The 19,781-nt window shown below is 40.9% G+C and overlaps 1 protein-coding gene across 3 annotated transcripts in view; it reads right to left on the bottom strand.

Moving 5' to 3' along the window:
• The window catches only part of SLC28A3 (solute carrier family 28 member 3), a 73,408-nt gene that overhangs the window by 18,899 nt on the left and 34,728 nt on the right, over positions 1-19,781 (bottom strand). For all 3 annotated transcript variants that reach the window (XR_005210600.1, XM_037796852.1, XM_037796851.1), the window contains exons 3-9: positions 13,026-13,124; positions 10,877-10,962; positions 8,114-8,205; positions 7,254-7,443; positions 4,582-4,726; positions 3,282-3,395; positions 2,584-2,661 (exon numbers count right to left, since the gene is read on the bottom strand). Coding sequence is in view for 2 of the 3 variants with exons in the window: in XM_037796852.1 (XP_037652780.1) it covers positions 2,584-2,661; positions 3,282-3,395; positions 4,582-4,726; positions 7,254-7,443; positions 8,114-8,205; positions 10,877-10,962; positions 13,026-13,124 (804 nt within the window). In the remaining variant the exon portion in view is untranslated. The remainder of the gene's footprint in view (positions 1-2,583; positions 2,662-3,281; positions 3,396-4,581; positions 4,727-7,253; positions 7,444-8,113; positions 8,206-10,876; positions 10,963-13,025; positions 13,125-19,781) is intronic.

Consider the following 19,781-nt stretch of genomic DNA (forward strand, 5'->3'; position numbering starts at 1 on the left):
GCAGGGAGCAGTTTCCAGCTGCCATGGATCACATGGAGCTATGACTTGGGTCCCTCCCCACCCCCAGCCCAGTGCCCCCCACTTACTCATTGTTCCCTAGGTGTATCTCAGAGACAGATGCCTCCAGAGGCACAGAAGGACCAAGGATGATTTGTGCAGGATCTAATTTAGAAAAGCCCATTTAAAAAACATGGATGTATTAAAAGAGATTTTGTGTCATCATTCAGAGCTTACTCATGTGCCTTTTATTGACTTTAATGGGCAGAGTCTCCCTGAAAGGTTGCAGGAGTGATAGGGGCTCATCTCTTGGATTTACCACAGGGATCCTGCTTTGGCATGAAAGGAAGGAGGCCACTGTTCTGGGGAGGGGAGCCTGGGGACAAGAGGGGCCCAGCGCAAGGCCCTCGAACACCGGTACAGTCTGGATAGTGAGTTACTGCTTTCTCATGACTTTGGTGTTTCCAATTCTGAATTCAGTTCATGACATGAGCTCATTTTGATCTCAGTGTAAAACCCTTGACCTTTCAGTGATGGCTTAATTATTTCAGCATTAAGGTATCAAATCAGCAGTTTTAAAAAAAATGATTCAGCATAAAAGTTGGCCTAAGTGAAGCTGGGGTAATTCAGGTAAATGTGGAGTCCCTAAGAAATGTAGAAGTGTAGGGACAATAACACATCACAAAAAGGAAAATTGAAGACAAACCCAAATGCAACTTTCAGACTCGTGGGCAGGTATTTGTAGGGACTTCCCAGAGGAGGGCGAGCTTCCCAGGGACTGTGGGAGCCGCGGGAAGGAATCAACCCTGCTCAGGCAGGAGGCCAGGTAGCTTTTTCTCTGCAAGATAAGGTCCCTCCTTTGATTAGGAGAGGGGCCTGCCTCCAGGCCTGCCAGGCAAAGGCTGTGCTGAAGCAAAGATGGGAAAGGGGCAGAACACTTGGGAAGGTTTAGCACAGATGATTCTGGAAGAACAGAGGTTTGTGGGGTGGGGGTCGGGGGCCATCACCACAATGAGTAGAGAAGTGCTTCTGACACCTTCATTTTGCTTGTCTGTCAGTTAAGTAATGTCCGTTTTTGCAGTTGCTTGAATTCTTGAGTATTTATGGAAGACAGTGACTTCCAACAACAGGAAGAAAACTTGCTCCATTTCTCTACTTAGAGATTCAGGGGAGCAACTTGGAGGTACCTTGTAGAAAGTTTTGGATTTGAATCGGCAGGACTTATTCTAGCGCAGCTATTCTCAAACTTTGAGTCTTAGGATACTTCTATGCTTTAAAAAATTACTGAGGAACCCAACAAACTTTTGTTTATATGGGTTAAACTTATGGATATTTACTGTATTATAAACTAAAAATAAGACACATCTAAAACATAAGAATTCACAGTACGTATTTTATTAGCTCTCAGAACAATGATGCCATAGAGCTTCTGGAAAATTCTACGGTACACTCATGAGAGAAGAAGTAACATCTTACGGTTGTCGTGAAATAGTTTCGACCTCAGAGACCCCTAAAAGAATCTTGGGAACCCTCCTGGTCTCCCTGGGACACACTTTGAGAACTGCTGATCTAACTGTCTCTTTGCCAACTGTCTCCCAACTACCTTAATAGGATCATTTAAAGATAAATAAACAAGTCAAAATGATTGCTCTGAAACTTACAAAGAAAATTCCCCCATGTTCATTATCCTTTTTAATGTAAAAAAAATCTATAAAAATAGTTATGGTAACTGATCACATGGCTTTCACATATCCAGTTGATTTTTTTAAGCAGTTTTATTGGGATATATTCACGTACCATACAATCCATCCAAAGCCAGTAGATTTTTAATTGTGTATTTGACTGGTTGATCTTTTCACCCAATTATTTGAGTGGTGTCGAGCTGCGTCTCTGACATCTGAATGCACCCCCACATACACCATCTCTGCCTCATTCGCCATCTCTGTCGCTCTCCCATCAAAATCTCATAGACACAGGCCTGTTTGTCTAACCAAATCACCACTTTCAACTCATGAGGAACAGAAAACGAGTTCCTGGATTTTCCACCTAAGGCTTTGTTACTTAGGCCAACCAGACAGAAATTACAGGCCTTTCTCCCTGGGTGATTTCAGGTCCCTGTCAGGCAGTGCTAGATGGATGGAGGGAGGCACTCAGACCTGAGCACCCCTGGGGTTAGGGTGACCAGATGTCCAGGTTGCCTGGGACTGAGGGGTTTCCCAGGTGCAGGACTACCATTGCTTGTGAACCTGGAAGACCCTGGCAGCCATATGTTTATTCATTGCCAGGTACACAATTTTCTTTTCCTTGACCTTGCTGACACTATCACACCATAGCCAGTGTTTCCCCTTAGAGCCTTTCCTGATGAGGTGATTTTTCTTAAGTAGCTCATGTCCCCTGAAAAGTATTTGAAAAATTTTTGACCTTTCTATATTTCTCCTAATGCTATAGTAACCAAGTTAAATTTTGAAATGCCAGGCAATTAGTTATATGCCTGGTTGTTGGTCAGTTAAGATCTACCTGAACATCTAAAGAGACTGAGAAGCTGCTGAGAAGGCAGTGACTACAGAGGAAAGGGGTTGGTGTTACCTTAAATGCAAAGAAGTGGTCTGTATATTTCTCACCAAAAACAAATGAAGCGCCAGCATCAGTGAACCCCAGGAAAATCTGAGTTAAAGAAAGAAAAAGAGCAGGACACTAAAATCATTCAATCTTACAGTCCACAGGATACCCTAGGCTCAGCAAAGGGTAGGGACCCAGAAGACTTGTGGGAAAGACTTGAGTTAATTTTCTCAGTTTGACCCCTCCAGTCAATGGAAGGGAAGTGTATTTTTAACTTTACCTGCATTCAGATTTTCTGTTGTTTCTGACATTTAGTTTGACTCCAGGATGCTTAGGAATAAGCCAGTGTAGTAATTTGTACCAGCAAGTTATCGATGGCACATGGGTAGCAATAGTTACCACAAGATGCAAAGAAAGCCTATTTCTCTGTTTGGAGGAGCAGTTTAGAAGTGTGACATTGAAAAGCTTTGGGTGGGATAAAGGGGAAAATAGTGATAGGGGAGTGATGTAGCAGATGATAGCAGTAAGGGGTGGAAGTGATATTGATAAACTAATCAGATTAACATATTCCAACTAAACAAAATTATTTGTCTAACTCACACTATAGGATTAAAATTTGGATCAACTAATGGAGACAAATAAACCTATTTCTAACATGTACTGAGAATTACATCCAAATGTTGAAAGCATTATAAAAGCAAAGCGTTCTTTTGAACCAAACTTACCTGAACTTGTCTGCCCAACCAATCGAAAGCCATAAATCCAAGTTTAGTCCTCAGAATTAAGAGCCCAAAAAGAAACTGTAAACCAATTCCCCAAAAGATAGGTCTCCAGTAAACCTATGCAGAAAAATTAAGAGATCCTATATTAGAACAGTAATGCTGAACTTGGAATAAATGCTCAGAGGATCACTGTTTCCTTGGAAGCAAATGCATGGCCTAGAGAGCCTTCTTGAATGTCTCCTGTGATCCGTTTGTGGGGAAGCCAAGGAAGTCATGAGCAGAGAATCCCATGACATATCCCACCTCAAAAACTCAGCATTGTATGCCCTCTTCATAAACCTGAATTTGAAGCCTTTAGACCCATCAAAGTATATATTAAAAATCAAGAGTAAGTAGTATAAGAAAAGCCATAAAGTTGGAAGGAACTGGTCTTCCTGGTTGACCTTATAAATTATTTTCCGTTTGCATCCAGGGTTTGTTGATCTGACCATTTGTAAATGAATTAGGTGTTCAACCCTGTTCAGGGGCTCTCATTTCACTTTAAAAGGAATCAATGAACTCGAATGCAGATCTTGGAGTACAGCAGTAATGGCCCATTATCTCCTTTCATTTTTGGACCTGAGATGAGTGGCCTGTAAAGGACTATGGGAAGGAGGCACAAAAAACAGAGGTGTCCCACCCAACACAATTTGGATCATATTAGGTCTTGGATCAATGTTTTTTTCTTAGGTCAACCTTTCAGCCAGTAAAATCTTCTAGAGTGTGCTATTGTGAGTTGCGTATGGAAGCTCAATGTCTCAGAATTCTTGCCCATTTAGTGGGTTACAGCTTGACAGAACAAGGATGAGAATCCGGTTCAGTATGAACAAAGCGGTTTAATGATATTGAGGACAGAGTTTTGGGGTACACAAGTCCAAATTGCAAAGTAGAAATTTGATAAACTGCAGAATCCAATGATAGAATACTAGATTATTTTCTGGTCTGGGGGAATCTGGAATAAAATAGACGAGTTTCCTTTGTATGTGTGTTTGACGGGGCATACTGTGTACATGAATAGAAAGAAGGCTTGACAGGGGAGGAAAATCCTACTGGTTGGGTAACTGGAAAATTATTGAGAGTGAAAAATGTGAGAGTAGCAGATAGTATTCTGAAAGTTCGGCAAGAAGGCTACCCTAGCCACTTAAAATATCCTAACAAGGTAAGAAATTATATTGAATAATAGTTAAATTCTCTCACAATCATTTTTTCAAGCAGTTTACACAAGGGAAGAAAAGAAAGAAAAAAAGATTGATGTCATACTTACTCTGGTTGGATGCTTGGAAAATAGAAATACCAGGACAATGTACATTATAAGCCCACCAAAAGACACCAGCTGCTGTTGGCCCAATTTGGCCGTGTCAAGGATCAGCCAGAGAATAACCCACAGGATTAGTGAGATCCAAATCACCCTAAGAGAATGGGAAATGATGCATTGTCATCATTTCTTGTGCTAGCTTGAAAACCATAATCAAACTTAATCTAACAAACAAATGATATTAACAAGAGTAACACACTCCCACACTAGGAAGTTGTGCTTCCAGAAATTGCAACAGACCCTCTTTGGTTGTGGCTATAAAAGCCAGCAGTCAAAGAATTAAGCAACATACCCCCCTTAATCCACCATTTGATTTTTTCCTTTTCTAAGAACAAGGGAAAGAAGATCCATTAATTTTTATACATAATCCTCCTACCTTGTGTGGACTACTTCAAGCACAGAATAGCTGTGCTCACTTTCTAACTGTTCTGGGTTTGAGGTCTTGGCCATTTAGCACAAAGGCAAGTCAATTCATATTTTACATATTTTCCCTACAGGATGCTTTGTTGTATATAGACTTTTATGCTTGAAAACCATGGAATAAATCATAAAAGAGATAAGTAGATCTGATTGCATTAAAGAAGTCTTGGGCATGTCAAAAAACTTCACAAACAAATTGCTAAAAATGCAAGAAAGAGGATGGGGCATTCCCAACTGCAGCTAGTAATGAGCGATGCCCTGGTGTAGATTCACAGGTAGATGGCCCCTGAGATTGACCCTGGGCCAGGGTCAAGGATACATCATGAGGTCAGAGAGGAGAAAAGGTATTCAGAGAGGGAAGGCAGTGGGGAGATTTCTTGGAGAGCTACTGGGAGTCCTTACCTCCATTTTGGGGCTGGGTGAGGTATTACCTTCTTCCCAAGCCTAATGAGAAATGCTCTAAGGGAAAACTTGAAATATATTCTCTACACTCGGAGAACCTTATCTGAGCCTAAGAGAGCTAAATTGGACTTTAAACTGGGGTCTAACTCCTCTTGGGGATTTTAGTAGACTTGCTGCTTTAATGGCAGAGACAGAGAAGGTGCTGTGCTTGGAACTGTACTTCCTGAGTTTACCAGGGCCAAGGATGTGTGAGGATTCCTGACGGAGCCCAAGTGGACCACACTGGGGAGAACTGGTTCTGGGTCTTACCCAACAGGACCTCCTGGTGGAAGAGACGGGCTCACAGAAAGACGCTGAGGGAAAAGCCCCAAGCAGCTACTTGCAGGAAATGGGGATCTGGTAGGAAAAAGTCTGCTTTACTAATTCACAGGTCCATCCTCCCAAGGAGACCAGCCTCACACCCAGAGGGCCTGACTTCTCTCCTGGCTTTGAATCTGGTGGAGGAACAGGTAACAGAGAGAAGGGAGAAAGCAAGCTTCCTCCTGAGAGCAGAACTAAGCTGGAGAGGAATTATGGAACATTTAATCAAGTTCACAGTTTTCATTATTATATGAGACTGGTCTACCTAAATATTAAAAGCATGTCACCAATTAACTAAGAGTGAGCAGAAAGGTCATGGGCTTCTAACATTTTTATACAAATGGAAGTAGATAGCTCCCACTGGATGAGATAGAAAGAATGATGGGTGGGGAAAAAAATGCAGTTGTACTTTGAACACAGTCCTTGATCATGATTTTTCAACATACTGGTTGCACAAAAAAGTGTTAGTGTTCCTCAACATCAAAGCAATTTTTAAAGCCATGCAAAAGTCAGGGACAGAAAGTGGGGGTGGGGGTGGGGGGAGAAAGGTTTATGTACAGAGATGTTCATCACAACATTTTAAATAATAAAAAAACTTAAATAAAATAAACGGTCAACCATAGACGAACTATCAATTTAAAAAGTAAATCCAAGGTTGACTATATTCCATGATTCCCATTTTGAAAAAAAATTTTCAAGAATATGTATAACTTGTATGAGAAAAAAAAGGATGTTGTAAAAAAAGTGGTTGATCTTTACAGACATGTTGCCAGCAATTTCCATCCTTTGTCCTTCCAATTTCGTAGCTAACTTTCCTAGTGAGTTAGAACTGAGTCTTTATAAACAGGTTTTGAGATTAAGTGGCATTTGGGCTACTGTTCCCCATCCTATGCCAGCACAGACATTATCTGTTGCTCATAATCATTGTCTTTACACTGACACATTGGAAAGCTATAAAGCCATTCCTGCTTATTACTTAACAATTGCTTCTACTTTTTAAATATTTTTATTTAGCACTTGTAGGTTTACTGAAACCTCATGCAGGAAATACAAACTTCCCATATATCCCCCTCCCTCACATGTACTTTTCCCTCTTAATAACATTTTGCATTAGTGTTAATGCCTACTTCTTGATATATGGGTGCATAGCTTTCTCTCCATTTTTGGGTAATATTTTATCATTTGCTAGCACTTGAAATCCAGGTAGTCTATAGGGACAATGGAACACATTGCCTTATTGCCTTGGCTTCCTGTTAGTAAAACAAAGGCATTATTACAGATTATTTGCTAGGTTATAAAAAAGGCATTATAACAGATAATTCCCAGATTATTCCTCATATGCCCTAAATGAGCAACCAAGTTCAGAACAAGTTTTGGAACAGGTGTTAGAAAAGACTAACATCCCTCTCAAATGGAATAAAAGAACCAACTGTTTTTACCACTTTAGCCAGAACCAATGGCCGTCAAGAAGCCTTTTACTGGGCGACAGGAATGCATCAATTCGGTCTTCATATTTGGCCATCAGGTAATCCCAGATAACAAAGAAGATGATAATCATGGTGATCACAAAAAGAGGAAGGGCTCTGTGGAAGTCCAGCACACAAGCTGCAATCACCACACTCAGGTAGCCTGTCCAGGAAACAAATGCAAAACTGAGCATCACCAATGCTTGGCTGGAGACCAGTTGGCAGCCATCGATCTGGCTCATGCAAGGGGAGGTTTAATCAAGAAACTACTGAATGCAGGATGATCTTGATGTGGGCATTGCCCTAATATTCTCACCATGAAAGCTAAGAGGGCAGAGGGCTAGGTCTTTCCTCTTACAGATCTTTCTGTGTTCTTGAATCTTGATGCTTGGCCACTGAGCCACTCACTTCTTACTAATCATTTTTTTCCCTAGCATTCAGGCTGTCAGAGAAAGGTTGCTTAAGCAACCCCTGGCAAAGAAGAATTGTTCTCCTGATTTGCAGCTCAGATTCAGCTTAAACTTGAGTAGAAAAATGAACCCACCAAAGGACTTTCTCTAAAGATTGTCGCTTTCTGAATTTGTATTCAACAATTCACCCTGTTACATTCTACCTTAGCCGTGAAACAAAATGCCTCAAAAAAAATTAGCCACTGGATCATAAATAGGACAGAGGATGTAGGTGTCCCATCACAACCCAAGCTCAGAAGCTTCTCAATTACTTCTCTGACTCTCTAGATGATTCAGTGCAATCCAGGGGAAGGGGAGATCTATTTTCTTTCCACAGAAAACCCATACTTGGGGGACCCCCAAAAAGAGATATTTGTTATTCACCTGCTAATAAAATGCCCCAGATGATATACCGAAGGGTGGTTTTATGTTTCCTAAAAAAATCACAAACCTCATCGTACTTCTTTTCCAGGTATCTGTAACAACACAAAAGCATAAAGGCAGACAGAAATAAATATCAAAAACATGAAATTGAATGGTATGCTAAGGCTGGATTCCGTGGCTGCCTTGATGAAACAAACAACAAAGCACTAAGCCCTGGGGTTTATGTCCTATGGAGAAGAATGGGAAACATCATTTCATTTTATACTGAAACCAGCCGTGGCCTGGATCAGTGTCTACTGGTTGCGTATGCTAAGTCCTGAGGGGTTATAGAGATGCAGAAAACACACAGAACAGGGGAGACGGATGACTCACCAGAAGAAGAAACAAATCACTGGAGGAGAGTGTTTCTAGCTAGTCTATAAAGGCCTCCAGTAGTTTTCAGCCAGTGGTTATTAAAAGATAAAAATTCACCCAACTCTGTGATCCCCCCTTGTTCCATTAAGTTCTAGCAAGTTGGTGGTTCCCTATCGGTGATTACCATCCTCCTTCATCTGAGACTGACAGACGTCACTGGGTATTTGAAATGTAAAGTAGAATTCCTTGGATTTGTAATGGATTGTACCAATGATTGTAATCGGTTTCTTTCTAGAAGTTCTGGAATCGTTGGCATGTTTTTGTTTCAGTTCTGGGCTCTGTTATACGGTAGGCGGGTAACGTGTGAGCAAAGTGTGTGTCTGATCATGTCTTCTGGAGGGGATGGTGTCCCCTGCCCCCAGGGGTGAGTCTGGAAGGGCCATAGGGCTGAGCCCATAACCACTGTCCTCTGCGTCTCCCGGGAAGCACCTGGTCTTCTCTGTGTCTGAACTGAATCCCGGCTTCCGGGCAGGTGCATTTTCCCTTAATGCTGCTTCTAATGGAGGCCTCTCCTCTCTGTTTTCACTCGAGGCTTGGTGCAAGGGATTCACTTGCATATTTAGTCGTTGCCATTTCGTGGCCATTGGTCAGCATTTCTAAAGCAAATGCTTTTCATTACATGCAAATGATTCCCAAACTTCAGGCACCTTTCCTACTTAATTGCTTAGCTGGGAGACCTCTTTTCCCTTTGGTTAGTGCCCCCCATTCCCTTCCTCTCCGGACATGCCCACATGTTCAAGTTGGAGACTACTTCAGCTTTGGGGCACAGCTCAAGCCCCAGCTTCCATAAAGCCTTCTTAGATCTCCTCAGGCAAAGGCATCCTGCTGTGCTTTATCCTTCCTGTCTCCTCTCTGATTGTATTTGCTATGGACCCATGACTGACTAAACCTCCTGGAGAACAGATGTCTGTGAACCTTACAGCAAAAGTATTAAGACTTTGGAAATTACGGGCACTCAACAGGCATTTACTGAATTAATAAGATAGATGAGATGGGAGTACATATTGCTTAGCTGGAAGAGTATTTTACAACCATGGGTTGGGATCCAGTAGTGAGTTGTGAAGTCCACACAGTGCAACATAACCATCATTTTGGGGAAAAAAAAGCAACTATTAGTGTGCATCCCACATAGTAATGATAGGTATTATTTCATGAAACTTTTGCTTTAATATACGTGTATGTGTGAATATGTATACTGAGAATTAAAAACACTGCTCTAGAAGATACTGAGGGCATAAAGTGCAGTGAAGGCTAACTTTTTCATGGTCTAACTTTAGGAAAGGCTAATGATGCTTTTATCCTCAGTGTTGAAAGTAGCAGGGGTAGAGGGTGACGTTTAATAGGGCACTTCTGTCTACTTCGGGTTAGATTTATCAGCTTTTTAAATTGCAGGGGATGTGTATAGCCCATTACAGCAATCAGACTCTGCATAAAGTAGCTGGAAATAGCCCATTTGGTTTTCTAGACTGCAGGACTCACCTCCTGGTGGTGGTTTCAGTTCCATTAACATTAAGTGTAAACTGAGTACGTCTGGCCACCCAAGGGAATTTCTCAGCCCACAGGGTTGGAGACTCATAAAGTAAAATGAGGGATGAAACTAAACTCAGGTTTCTGAGATGGTAAATATTCTTGATGATGTATATGTGACAAGAGCTCCCAATCCTAATTTTGACCAATTGCAGAGATGTTTTCTAATACATCAAAATAAAGTGTCCCAGAGACACAGAAATTTAAATCAAATTTAAATAGGAGTTTAGAAAATGGACAAATACTGTTGTGTTATGGTAGAGTACCAGACAATCTGGGATTAGGAATCAGAATCAGAAATTTTGGCCTGACTCTATTCCTCTCTAGTTGACTGGGCTTTTTTCGGATAAGTCACTTCTCTGAGCTTCATTTCCCTTGCCTGAAAAATAATAATCTTGCCTCTCCTGCTTCATGGGGCTATAGTGGAATACCTTCAGGTATGCTGGAATTTAAAGTACATTGAGTTTTGAGAGACCAGTTGCTTACTGCTTGACACTCAGAAGGTGAGCTAACTTATCTTTGAATGGACTGGAAAAATTGGTTGGTAATTTATGTCTTTAATTAGAAGACTGTCATGGGTGAATTCAAATCTAGCAAATTGGGTTCCCAGGACAGCAGCAGTTTGAATTTGCCACATTGATTATCCTCTAGATCGATCAATTTTCCAAAAATGGCATTCGGTAGGTAGCGGGGAGGGGGATTGGTGGTGGTGACAATCTCCAATACATCATAATAAATGTTAAAAATTATATGAGAGTAAGACAAAGTAGCAGACCCAAACAGGAGGCAGATGTGGTTATTTCTCTGGTTTAAAAATGGTACCCCTTTTGATGTGTGTCTTGGTCGTCCTCCGTGTCTTCTCTATTTTTTGGAGGTTCCTGCTCAATGGCAATGGTACATTCTTCTCCCTGGAAATCAAACATAGGAACAGAGATGGAATGACAGCCATCCAGGGTATAATACACCCTGATTTCTTCTGCTCAGAATCTTGGCAAAGAACTTTCAAAAATTCCTTCTAAATGATTATGAAAGAAGATGGCTTCTATTATCTATTGCACAGACACTTTTCCCCCCTTACAAATCATAATGCATTCAGGGTCCCACTTTTCATCTCCTTCTAAAGGAGTCATTGGTATTTCTCCTTTTCTTGGAGAAGCAGGCTCATATTTTACTTTCTGCTCCTGCTCTGCCATCATCATTCAACTCTGGCTCTGTTTTCAGGCAAGTGCTAGATGAAGTTAAGACCACAGGCTTCATAAATCTCTCTTTTGACTCTGCCAGCACCAGTTTTGGAAGGACGGAGATCAAAGCTGTTTTTATTTTCCTGGCTTGGTCTGCAGATGTGAACACTAACTCAGCACCATCAAGGACTGAAGAACATCCCCTTGGGACCTAGGGTCCTTCCATCAGTTGGGCTAAAGTGGAATATTTCCCTTACTCAGCTAACCCCAACTCTCATTAACTGAGTGACTTATATACTCGGACCATGTTTCGCGGGCAATCCGTCCTTCTAGGTGCAGTTTGAGCTCTCAAATATCATGACCCGTCCTGTTCCCAGGGTTTCTTATCTCCCTCCATTTTGCAATAACGTCTCAAGAAATAGGTCCAGCTATTGTAAGCAGTAGCAAGGGAAGAGGAAAGTGTGCAGATGTGTATCTGCTTGGAACATATGCTAAGAGGGATAATGCCAAATCTCAGCTTCTGTTTCCTGTCATACCCTGCAAGGTCTCTGATTCTCTTTACTTTTAAAAAAATAAAAGATCATAGAAATAAATCATGGACATATCTCCACTTATAGTCCATTAATGCCAATCTCCATTATACTTCTTCCACTCAGACTATCTTCATTTTCTGGGGCTGGACCCCAAGAATGAGGAAGGCAAGCGAGACCAGTTGGGAGAGACAATAGCTGAGCCCATGCTGCAGGTGTGACGATGAGCCTTATTCATCTTCTCTGTCTAACACAAGCTTGGCCAATAGTCAAACATCGCTAAATATGGGGGTTAAATGGTCATAGTTATTTTCTTGCACTGACACTGCCCCCCAAATTATCTGCTATTTGTGGAATATCCAGCATTCCTATTGTTTTCTTTTTTGTTTGTTGAAGAAAATTGAGTGACATGAATAGTTTTACAATACATTAAGTGAAATAGATAGATGCCAAATAATATGCATAGCATGATTCCAAGATAGGTGACTCATGCATGTAGATGTATGTTTGCATAAAAAAAAAATAGTGGAAGGCTATATTCCAAGATTTTAGGCACTTTTTTTTTTTTCTGGAATTACAGATCTTTTTAAAATTTTCCAAATTATACTGTGATAATTTTCCAAATTTTCTACTTTAAACAAAATCTTGCTTTTATAATGAGAAAATTCCTCACACTAAATGGCACCATAATAGGCACCCAGAATTACTTTTAAAGGATGATCTATGCGGGTGATTTGCTCACGTTTTAGCAGCAGAAGGTTTTCTTCAAATGAAATCCTACCCACATGTTCAATATATAAAAGGAATAAAAGTAGCATTGTGACATTGGGGGTAGGCAGGGGAGCAGAGACCCTTCAATCTTATTCGTAGGTTTCATGAAGGAGCCCTCAGTTATGATGGAATCCAGTTTAGAAACACATCTTAGAGCCCTTCTTTCTTGTCTTAAAATTCAGATGTATTTGTTTAAGCCAGTGCTTTTTGCCTTGGGGAGCTTGGGAATCCATAATAATGAAGTGCTAGAGAAAGCCTTGGTTCTGAACCCGTGAGGGAACGTGCAGGACAGATGCATAAAAACAAAATGTCTTTGTTTGGGCATATGTGTTTTCTTCATGACTCTGCTTTGCAAACTCATAATTACCATTTAATTCATTGCTCAGAGCGCCAGCTGAGAGCCATGCTTCTATTCCTACCATTTTCAGGTACCTTGTTGCCCAGCGGTTACCATAGTTACAGCTTTATGTGGCAGTGGCCCAGCCATACCTGCTTGGTGTTTTCTTGCTCTCTGTTTTGCACAACTCTACTCCTTAGTGAGCTGTTGTTTACTGAGGTGTTCTTGTTTTCAAGAAAGTCTTCATCATCCTAAAGAAAAAGTACAGATTGGAAAAATAAAATGTTAGAGCAAAAAACTGAGAATGTTCCATCAATGAAAGATGGATTTTTTGAGGGATATGAGGTACGAGTGTCCCTGAGTCATCTGATTCAGGTAATAACCAATGAATTCTTTTGTTTTGTTCTGATAGGAAAGCTCTGTGTGGTCCAACTTGAAGAAGAGAAGAGAGGACAACTGAACTTGCCTAGTCTGTGTAACTTTCCATGAGCAGAGCTGGATATGCTATCATGTGGGATCCAATCTCCTTTCTACATCACATATCAATTTGTAAAGCAAAATGTAGTAAACAGGCTGGATGACTTTATTCTTAGAGATTGGATTTATGAACTTTTCAGAATGAGTTTCCTCTGGTTTGAAGCACTATCTGGTATTCCTAAGCATAAGGAAAATGCCTTCTTTCGTGAGTCTAACTTGGTTTTACTTGAAGGGACTGAGTGTGGTTTGCTTCTGCAGGAGTGTCTGGAGTTCCAAACTTCCAGATGAGAAACACACCCAGCTCATTTCCCTTCTATTGTTTTTGGGGGGCCTAACTTTTCTCCCATTTCATTCCAACTAGCCTTTTTACAGGGTACTAAAGTGCAAATAAATCAACTCATAAAGGCTGTCAGGCAGGTTTCTACACCTTTTCAGGAAATGTCCCTTGCTCTCCCTATCACCTGAGAACTTGACTGTCTTTAGAAAAAGAACAAGTGTATGACTTTCATTTTAAATTTAAATGAAATGCTGGTCCCAAGCATCTCAAAAAACAATTCCAACTTTTAGTTCATTCTCCATTTATTGAAACATCACAACAGTGTATGAATATGAATAAAATGTTACTGACAGCACACCCAGAGTAGAAGTATTGATGTTACAATTACCACTTTCCCTGTTGTGTTACAGTTGCTTACATATTACCTTATAGTGCCTTGCACATAGCAGACACTAAAACTTAGCTGTTGAATCAATGACTTACAATGATTTTAATGTTGCACTAGTGATACACAGTAACCAGCAACACAGTATCTATGGGTACTTGTACAAATATACTAAGGGGAAAAATTTTACACAGAGACACAGAGATGGAGAATGGAAGATAGCAAAATGTTGCTCATTGCTGAAGTTGGCTGATGGGTACTTGGGAATTCATTTTACTATTCTCCCAGTTTTATGGATGCTGACATTTTCTACAATACATAGTTAAAAATGAAATTCAGCAGTTGGTGAAAAACAGGGTGGGGGTGGGGATGTAGTCCTTAGGGCCCCTGATAACATGTGTGACCTTGATCACAGTGTCCTAAGCCACTGTCCCCCATCTTTAAATGCAGTGTTGATTAGGTGTTCCTGTGGTTCCTTCCAGAACCCTGTTTTTTTAGTTCCATTATGAGCTCCAGCATCTAAGTGCTGATTATTCCTGCCATCTGCTGGCAGGAGCCGAAACTTACCTGTGGAACACAAGGACAGCTTCTGCCTTTTTAAAGTTAATAAAATTAGAATCAGGGGAAGAGGGGTGTGTGTGTGCATGCGCTGGGTCTGGGGATGGAGTGAGGGTGGTTCCTTTGAATTGCAGCAGGAGCACCTGTGGGTGTATTTTGCATTGCAAAATGGGATTATTTTGCCTCCTGCAGAGTACAGGCCTTGATCTTTGGACATTTTCAGGAAGGACAATGTCTCCCTTTTGAAAATTTCCAACAGAAATAATGGGCATGTTGTGGGTGTTGTTTGGTGCCTGAACGTGACCCTTACTCCACACTTGTTTATCTGTTTCTTTTCAGTTTGGAGTCATGCACTGTAAGGAGGCCTGCTACTTCTTCTTAGCCCATTGTTTCTTTCCATTTATTTAGCAATTCAGATCACTAGATATCTTTGTATACCTAATGCCTTTAACCATGACTGTGTTCTAAATGCAAAACCTGTCACTCCACTGAATGGGTAAGAAAGTTGTGGGTGTTGTATATGAGTCTTGCTAAGCAATTTACAGCACTTCACTTTTCTCCAGTTAGCTTTTGCTGCTAAGGGTACTAAAGGGTGATGATCTTGGTGTCCTGTTTTGAAACTGTAATGGACCGCAGAAGAGACATGATCTTTTTTTTTTTTTTCATTTTCTCCCAAAACTTTATTATGATAGTCTATAAACATTTGGAAATTGAGAGGATTGTACAGTGAACACCCATTTGCCTACCACCTAGATTCTTTACTCTTAAAATTTTGCTATATTTGCTTTATCAGATATCTACTTATCTAGCCATCTATCCATCCACACATCCGTCAACCATCTTATTTTTGGATGCTTTTCAAAGTAAGTTGCAGACAGCAGTACCCTTCACCTTTAAACACTTAAACATGAGCATCTTTAACTAGAGTTCAATACAAACATACAGACATATTTTAAGGTTAAGTTTACATACTGTGAAATGCACAAATCTATTGAATGTATTTTTGTATTTTTCTAAAAGTGCCCCCCCTTCCACCTAATATTTGGAGAATTTTCCATTTCTTCTAGTGGTGGGGTCTGCCCTTATTTAAAAAAAAAAATCAGTTTTATTGAGATATATTCACATACCATACAATCATCCATGGTTTACAATCAACTGTTCACAGTACCATCATATAGTTGTGCATTCATCACTCCAATCAATTTTTGAACATTTTCCTTACACCACAAAGAACAAAAATAAGAATAAAAAATAAAAGTAAAAAAGAACACACAAATCATTCTATCCCCCCCACCCCACCCTATTTTTCATTTAGCTTTTGTCCCCATTTTCCTACTCATCCATCTATACACTGGATAAAGGGAGTATGAGCCACAAGGTTTTCACAACCACACAGTCACACCATGTAAGCTACATAGTTACACAACTGTCTTCAAGAATCAAGGCTGGAGGCAAGATGGCAGACTGGTGAGCTGTATGTTTTAGTTACTCCTCCAGGAAAGTAGGTAAAAAGCCAGGAACTGCGTGGACTGGACACCACAGAGCAATCTGTCTTTGGGCATACTTCATACAACACTCATGAAAACGTGGAACTGCTGAGATCAGCGAAATCTGTAAGTTTTTGCGGCCAGGGGACCTGCGCCCCTCCCTGCCAGGCTGTCCCGGGGGAGGAGGGGCTGTCAGCTCCGGGAAGGAGAAGGGAGAATTGCAGTGGCTGCTCTTATCGGAAACTCATTCTACTGATTCAAACTCCAACCATAGATAGACTGAGACCAGACACCAGAGACTCGGAGAGCAGCCAGCCCAGCAGAGAGGAGACAGGCATAGAAAAAAAAACAACACGAAAAACTCCAAAATAAAAGCAGAGGATTTTTGGAGTTCTGGTGAACACAGAAAGGGGAAGGGCGGAGATCAGGCCTTGAGGCGCATATGCAAATCCCGAAGCAAAGCTGATCTCTCTGCCCTGTGCACCTTTCCTTAATGGCCCTGGTTGCTTTGTCTATTAGCATTTCAATAACCCATTAGATCTCTGAGGAGGGCCGTTTTTTTTTTTTGTTTTTTTTTTTTTTTAAATCCTTTTTGCTTTTTCTAAAACAATTACTCTAAGACGCTCAATACAGAAAGCTTCAAAGAATTGAAATTTGGGCACGTCAAGTCAAGAGCAGAACTAAGAGAGCTCTGAGACAAAAGGCAATAATCCAGTGGCTGAGAAAATTCACTAAACAACACAACTTCCCAAGAAAAGGGGGGTGTCCGCTCACAGCCACCATCCTGGTGGACAGGAAACACTCCTGCCCATCGCCAGCCCCATAGCCCAGAGCTGCCCCAGACAACCCAGTGTGACGGAAGTGCTTCAAATAACAGGCACACACCACAAAACTGGGCGTGGACAATAGCCTTCCCTGCAACCTCAGCTGAATGTCCCAGAGCTGGGAAGGGGGAGCAGTGTGAATTAACAGAGCCCCATTCAGCCATCATTTGAGCAGACTGGGAGCCTCCCAACACAGCCCAGCAGCCCAGAACTGCCCTGGGGGGACGGCACTCACCTGTGACATAGCACAGTCATCCCTCAACAGAGGACCCGGGGTGCACAGCCTGGAAGAGGGGCCCACTTGCAAGTCTCAGGAGCCATACGCCAATACCAAGGACTTGTGGGTCAGTGGCAGAGACAAACTGTGGCAGGACTGAACTGAAGGATTAGACTATTGCAGCAGCTTTAAAACTCTAGGATCATCAGGGAGATTTGATTGTTAGGGCCACCCCCCCTCCCCGACTGCCCAGAAACATGCCCCACATACAGGGCAGGCAACACCAACTACACACGCAAGCTTGGTACACCAATTGGGCCCCACAAGACTCACTCCCCCACTCACCAAAAAGGCTAAGCAGGGGAGATCTGGCTTGTGGAGAACAGGTGGCTCGTGGACGCCACCTGCTGGTTAGTTAGAGAAAGTGTACTCCACGAAGCTGTAGATCTGATAAATTAGAGATAAGGACTTCAACTGGTCTACAAACCCTAAAAGAACCCTATCAAGTTCAGCAAATGCCACGAGGCCAAAAACAACAGAAAATTATAAAGCATATGAAAAAACCAGACGATATGGATAACCCAAGCCCAAGCACCCAAATCAAAAGACCAGAAGAGACACAGCACCTAGAGCAGCTACTCAAAGAACTAAAGATGAACAATGAGACCATAGTACGGGATATGAAGGAAATCAAGAAGACCCTAGAAGAGCATAAAGAAGACATTGCAAGACTAAATAAAAAAATGGATGATCTTATGGAAATTAAAGAAACTGTTGACCAAATTAAAAAGATTCTGGATACTCATAGTACAAGACTAGAGGAAGTTGAACAACGAATCAGTGACCTGGAAGATGACAGAATGGAAAATGAAAGCATAAAAGAAAGAATGGGGAAAAAAATTGAAAAAACTCGAAATGGACCTCAGGGATATGATAGATAATATGAAACATCCGAATATAAGACTCATTGGTGTCCCAGAAGGGGAAGAAAAGGGTAAAGGTCTAGGAAGAGTATTCAAAGAAATTGTTGGGGAAAACTTCCCAAATCTTCTAAACAACATAAATACACAAATCATAAATGCTCAGCGAACTCCAAATAGAATAAATCCAAAAAAACCCACTCCGAGACATATACTGATCACACTGTCAAACATAGAAGAGAAGGAGCAAGTTCTGAAAGCAGCAAGAGAAAAGCAATTCACCACATACAAAGGAAACAGCATAAGACTAAGTAGTGACTACTCAGCAGCCACCATGGAGGCAAGAAGGCAGTGGCACGATATATTTAAAATTCTGAGTGAGAGGAATTTCCAGCCAAGAATACTTTATCCAGCAAAGCTCTCCTTCAAATTTGAGGGAGAGCTTAAATTTTTCACAGACAAAGAAATGCTGAGAGAATTTGCTAACAAGAGACCTGCCCTACTGGAGATACTAAAGGGAGCCCTACAGACAGAGAAACAAAGACAGGACAGAGAGACCTGGAGAAAGGTTCAGTACTAAAGAGATTCGGTATGGGTACAATAAAGGATATTAATAGAGAGAGGGAAAAATATGGCAAACATAATCCAAAGGATAAGATGGCCGATTCAAGAAATGCCTTCACGGTTTTAACGTTGAATGTAAATGGATTAAACTCCCCAATTAAAAGATATAGATTCGCAGAATGGATCAAAAAAAATGAACCATCAATATGTTGCATACAAGAGACTCATCTTAGACACAGGGACACAAAGAAACTGAAAGTGAAAGGATGGAAAAAATATTTCATGCAAGCTACAGCCAAAAGAAAGCAGGTGTAGCAATATTAATCTCAGATAAAATAGACTTCAAATGCAGGGATGTTTTGAGAGACAAAGAAGGCCACTACATACTAATAAAAGGGGCAATTCAGCAAGAAGAGATAACAATCGTAAATGTCTACGCACCCAATCAAGGTGCCACAAAATACATGAGAGAAACATTGGCAAAACTAAAGGAAGCAATTGATGTTTCCACAATAATTGTGGGAGACTTCAACACATCACTCTCTCCTATAGATAGATCAACCAGACAGAAGACCAATAAGGAAATTGAAAACCTAAACAATCTGATAAATGAATTAGATTTAACAGACATCTACAGGACATTACATCCCAAATCACCAGGATACACATACTTTTCTAGTGCTCACGGAACTTTCTCCAGAATAGATCATATGCTGGGACATAAAACAAGCCTCAATAAATTTAAAAAGATTGAAATTATTCAAAGCACATTCTCTGACCACAATGGAATACAATTAGAAGTCAATAACCATCAGAGACTTAGAAAATTCACAAATACCTGGAGGTTAAACAACACACTCCTAAACAATCAGTGGGTTAAAGAAGAAATAGCAAGAGAAATTGCTAAATATATAGAGACGAATGAAAATGAGAACACAACATACCAAAACCTATGGGATGCAGCAAAAGCAGTGCTAAGGGGGAAATTTATAGCACTAAACGCATATATTAAAAAGGAAGAAAGAGCCAAAATCAAAGAACTAATGGATCAACTGAAGAAGCTAGAAAATGAACAGCAAACCAATCCTAAACCAAGTACAAGAAAAGAAATAACAAGGATTAAAGCAGAAATAAATGACATAGAGAACAAAAAAACAATAGAGAGGATAAATATCACCAAAAGTTGGTTCTTTGAGAAG

The sequence above is a fragment of the Choloepus didactylus genome, chromosome 10, assembly GCF_015220235.1.
Source record: "Choloepus didactylus isolate mChoDid1 chromosome 10, mChoDid1.pri, whole genome shotgun sequence".
NCBI classification, from domain to species: Eukaryota; Metazoa; Chordata; class Mammalia; order Pilosa; family Megalonychidae; genus Choloepus; species Choloepus didactylus.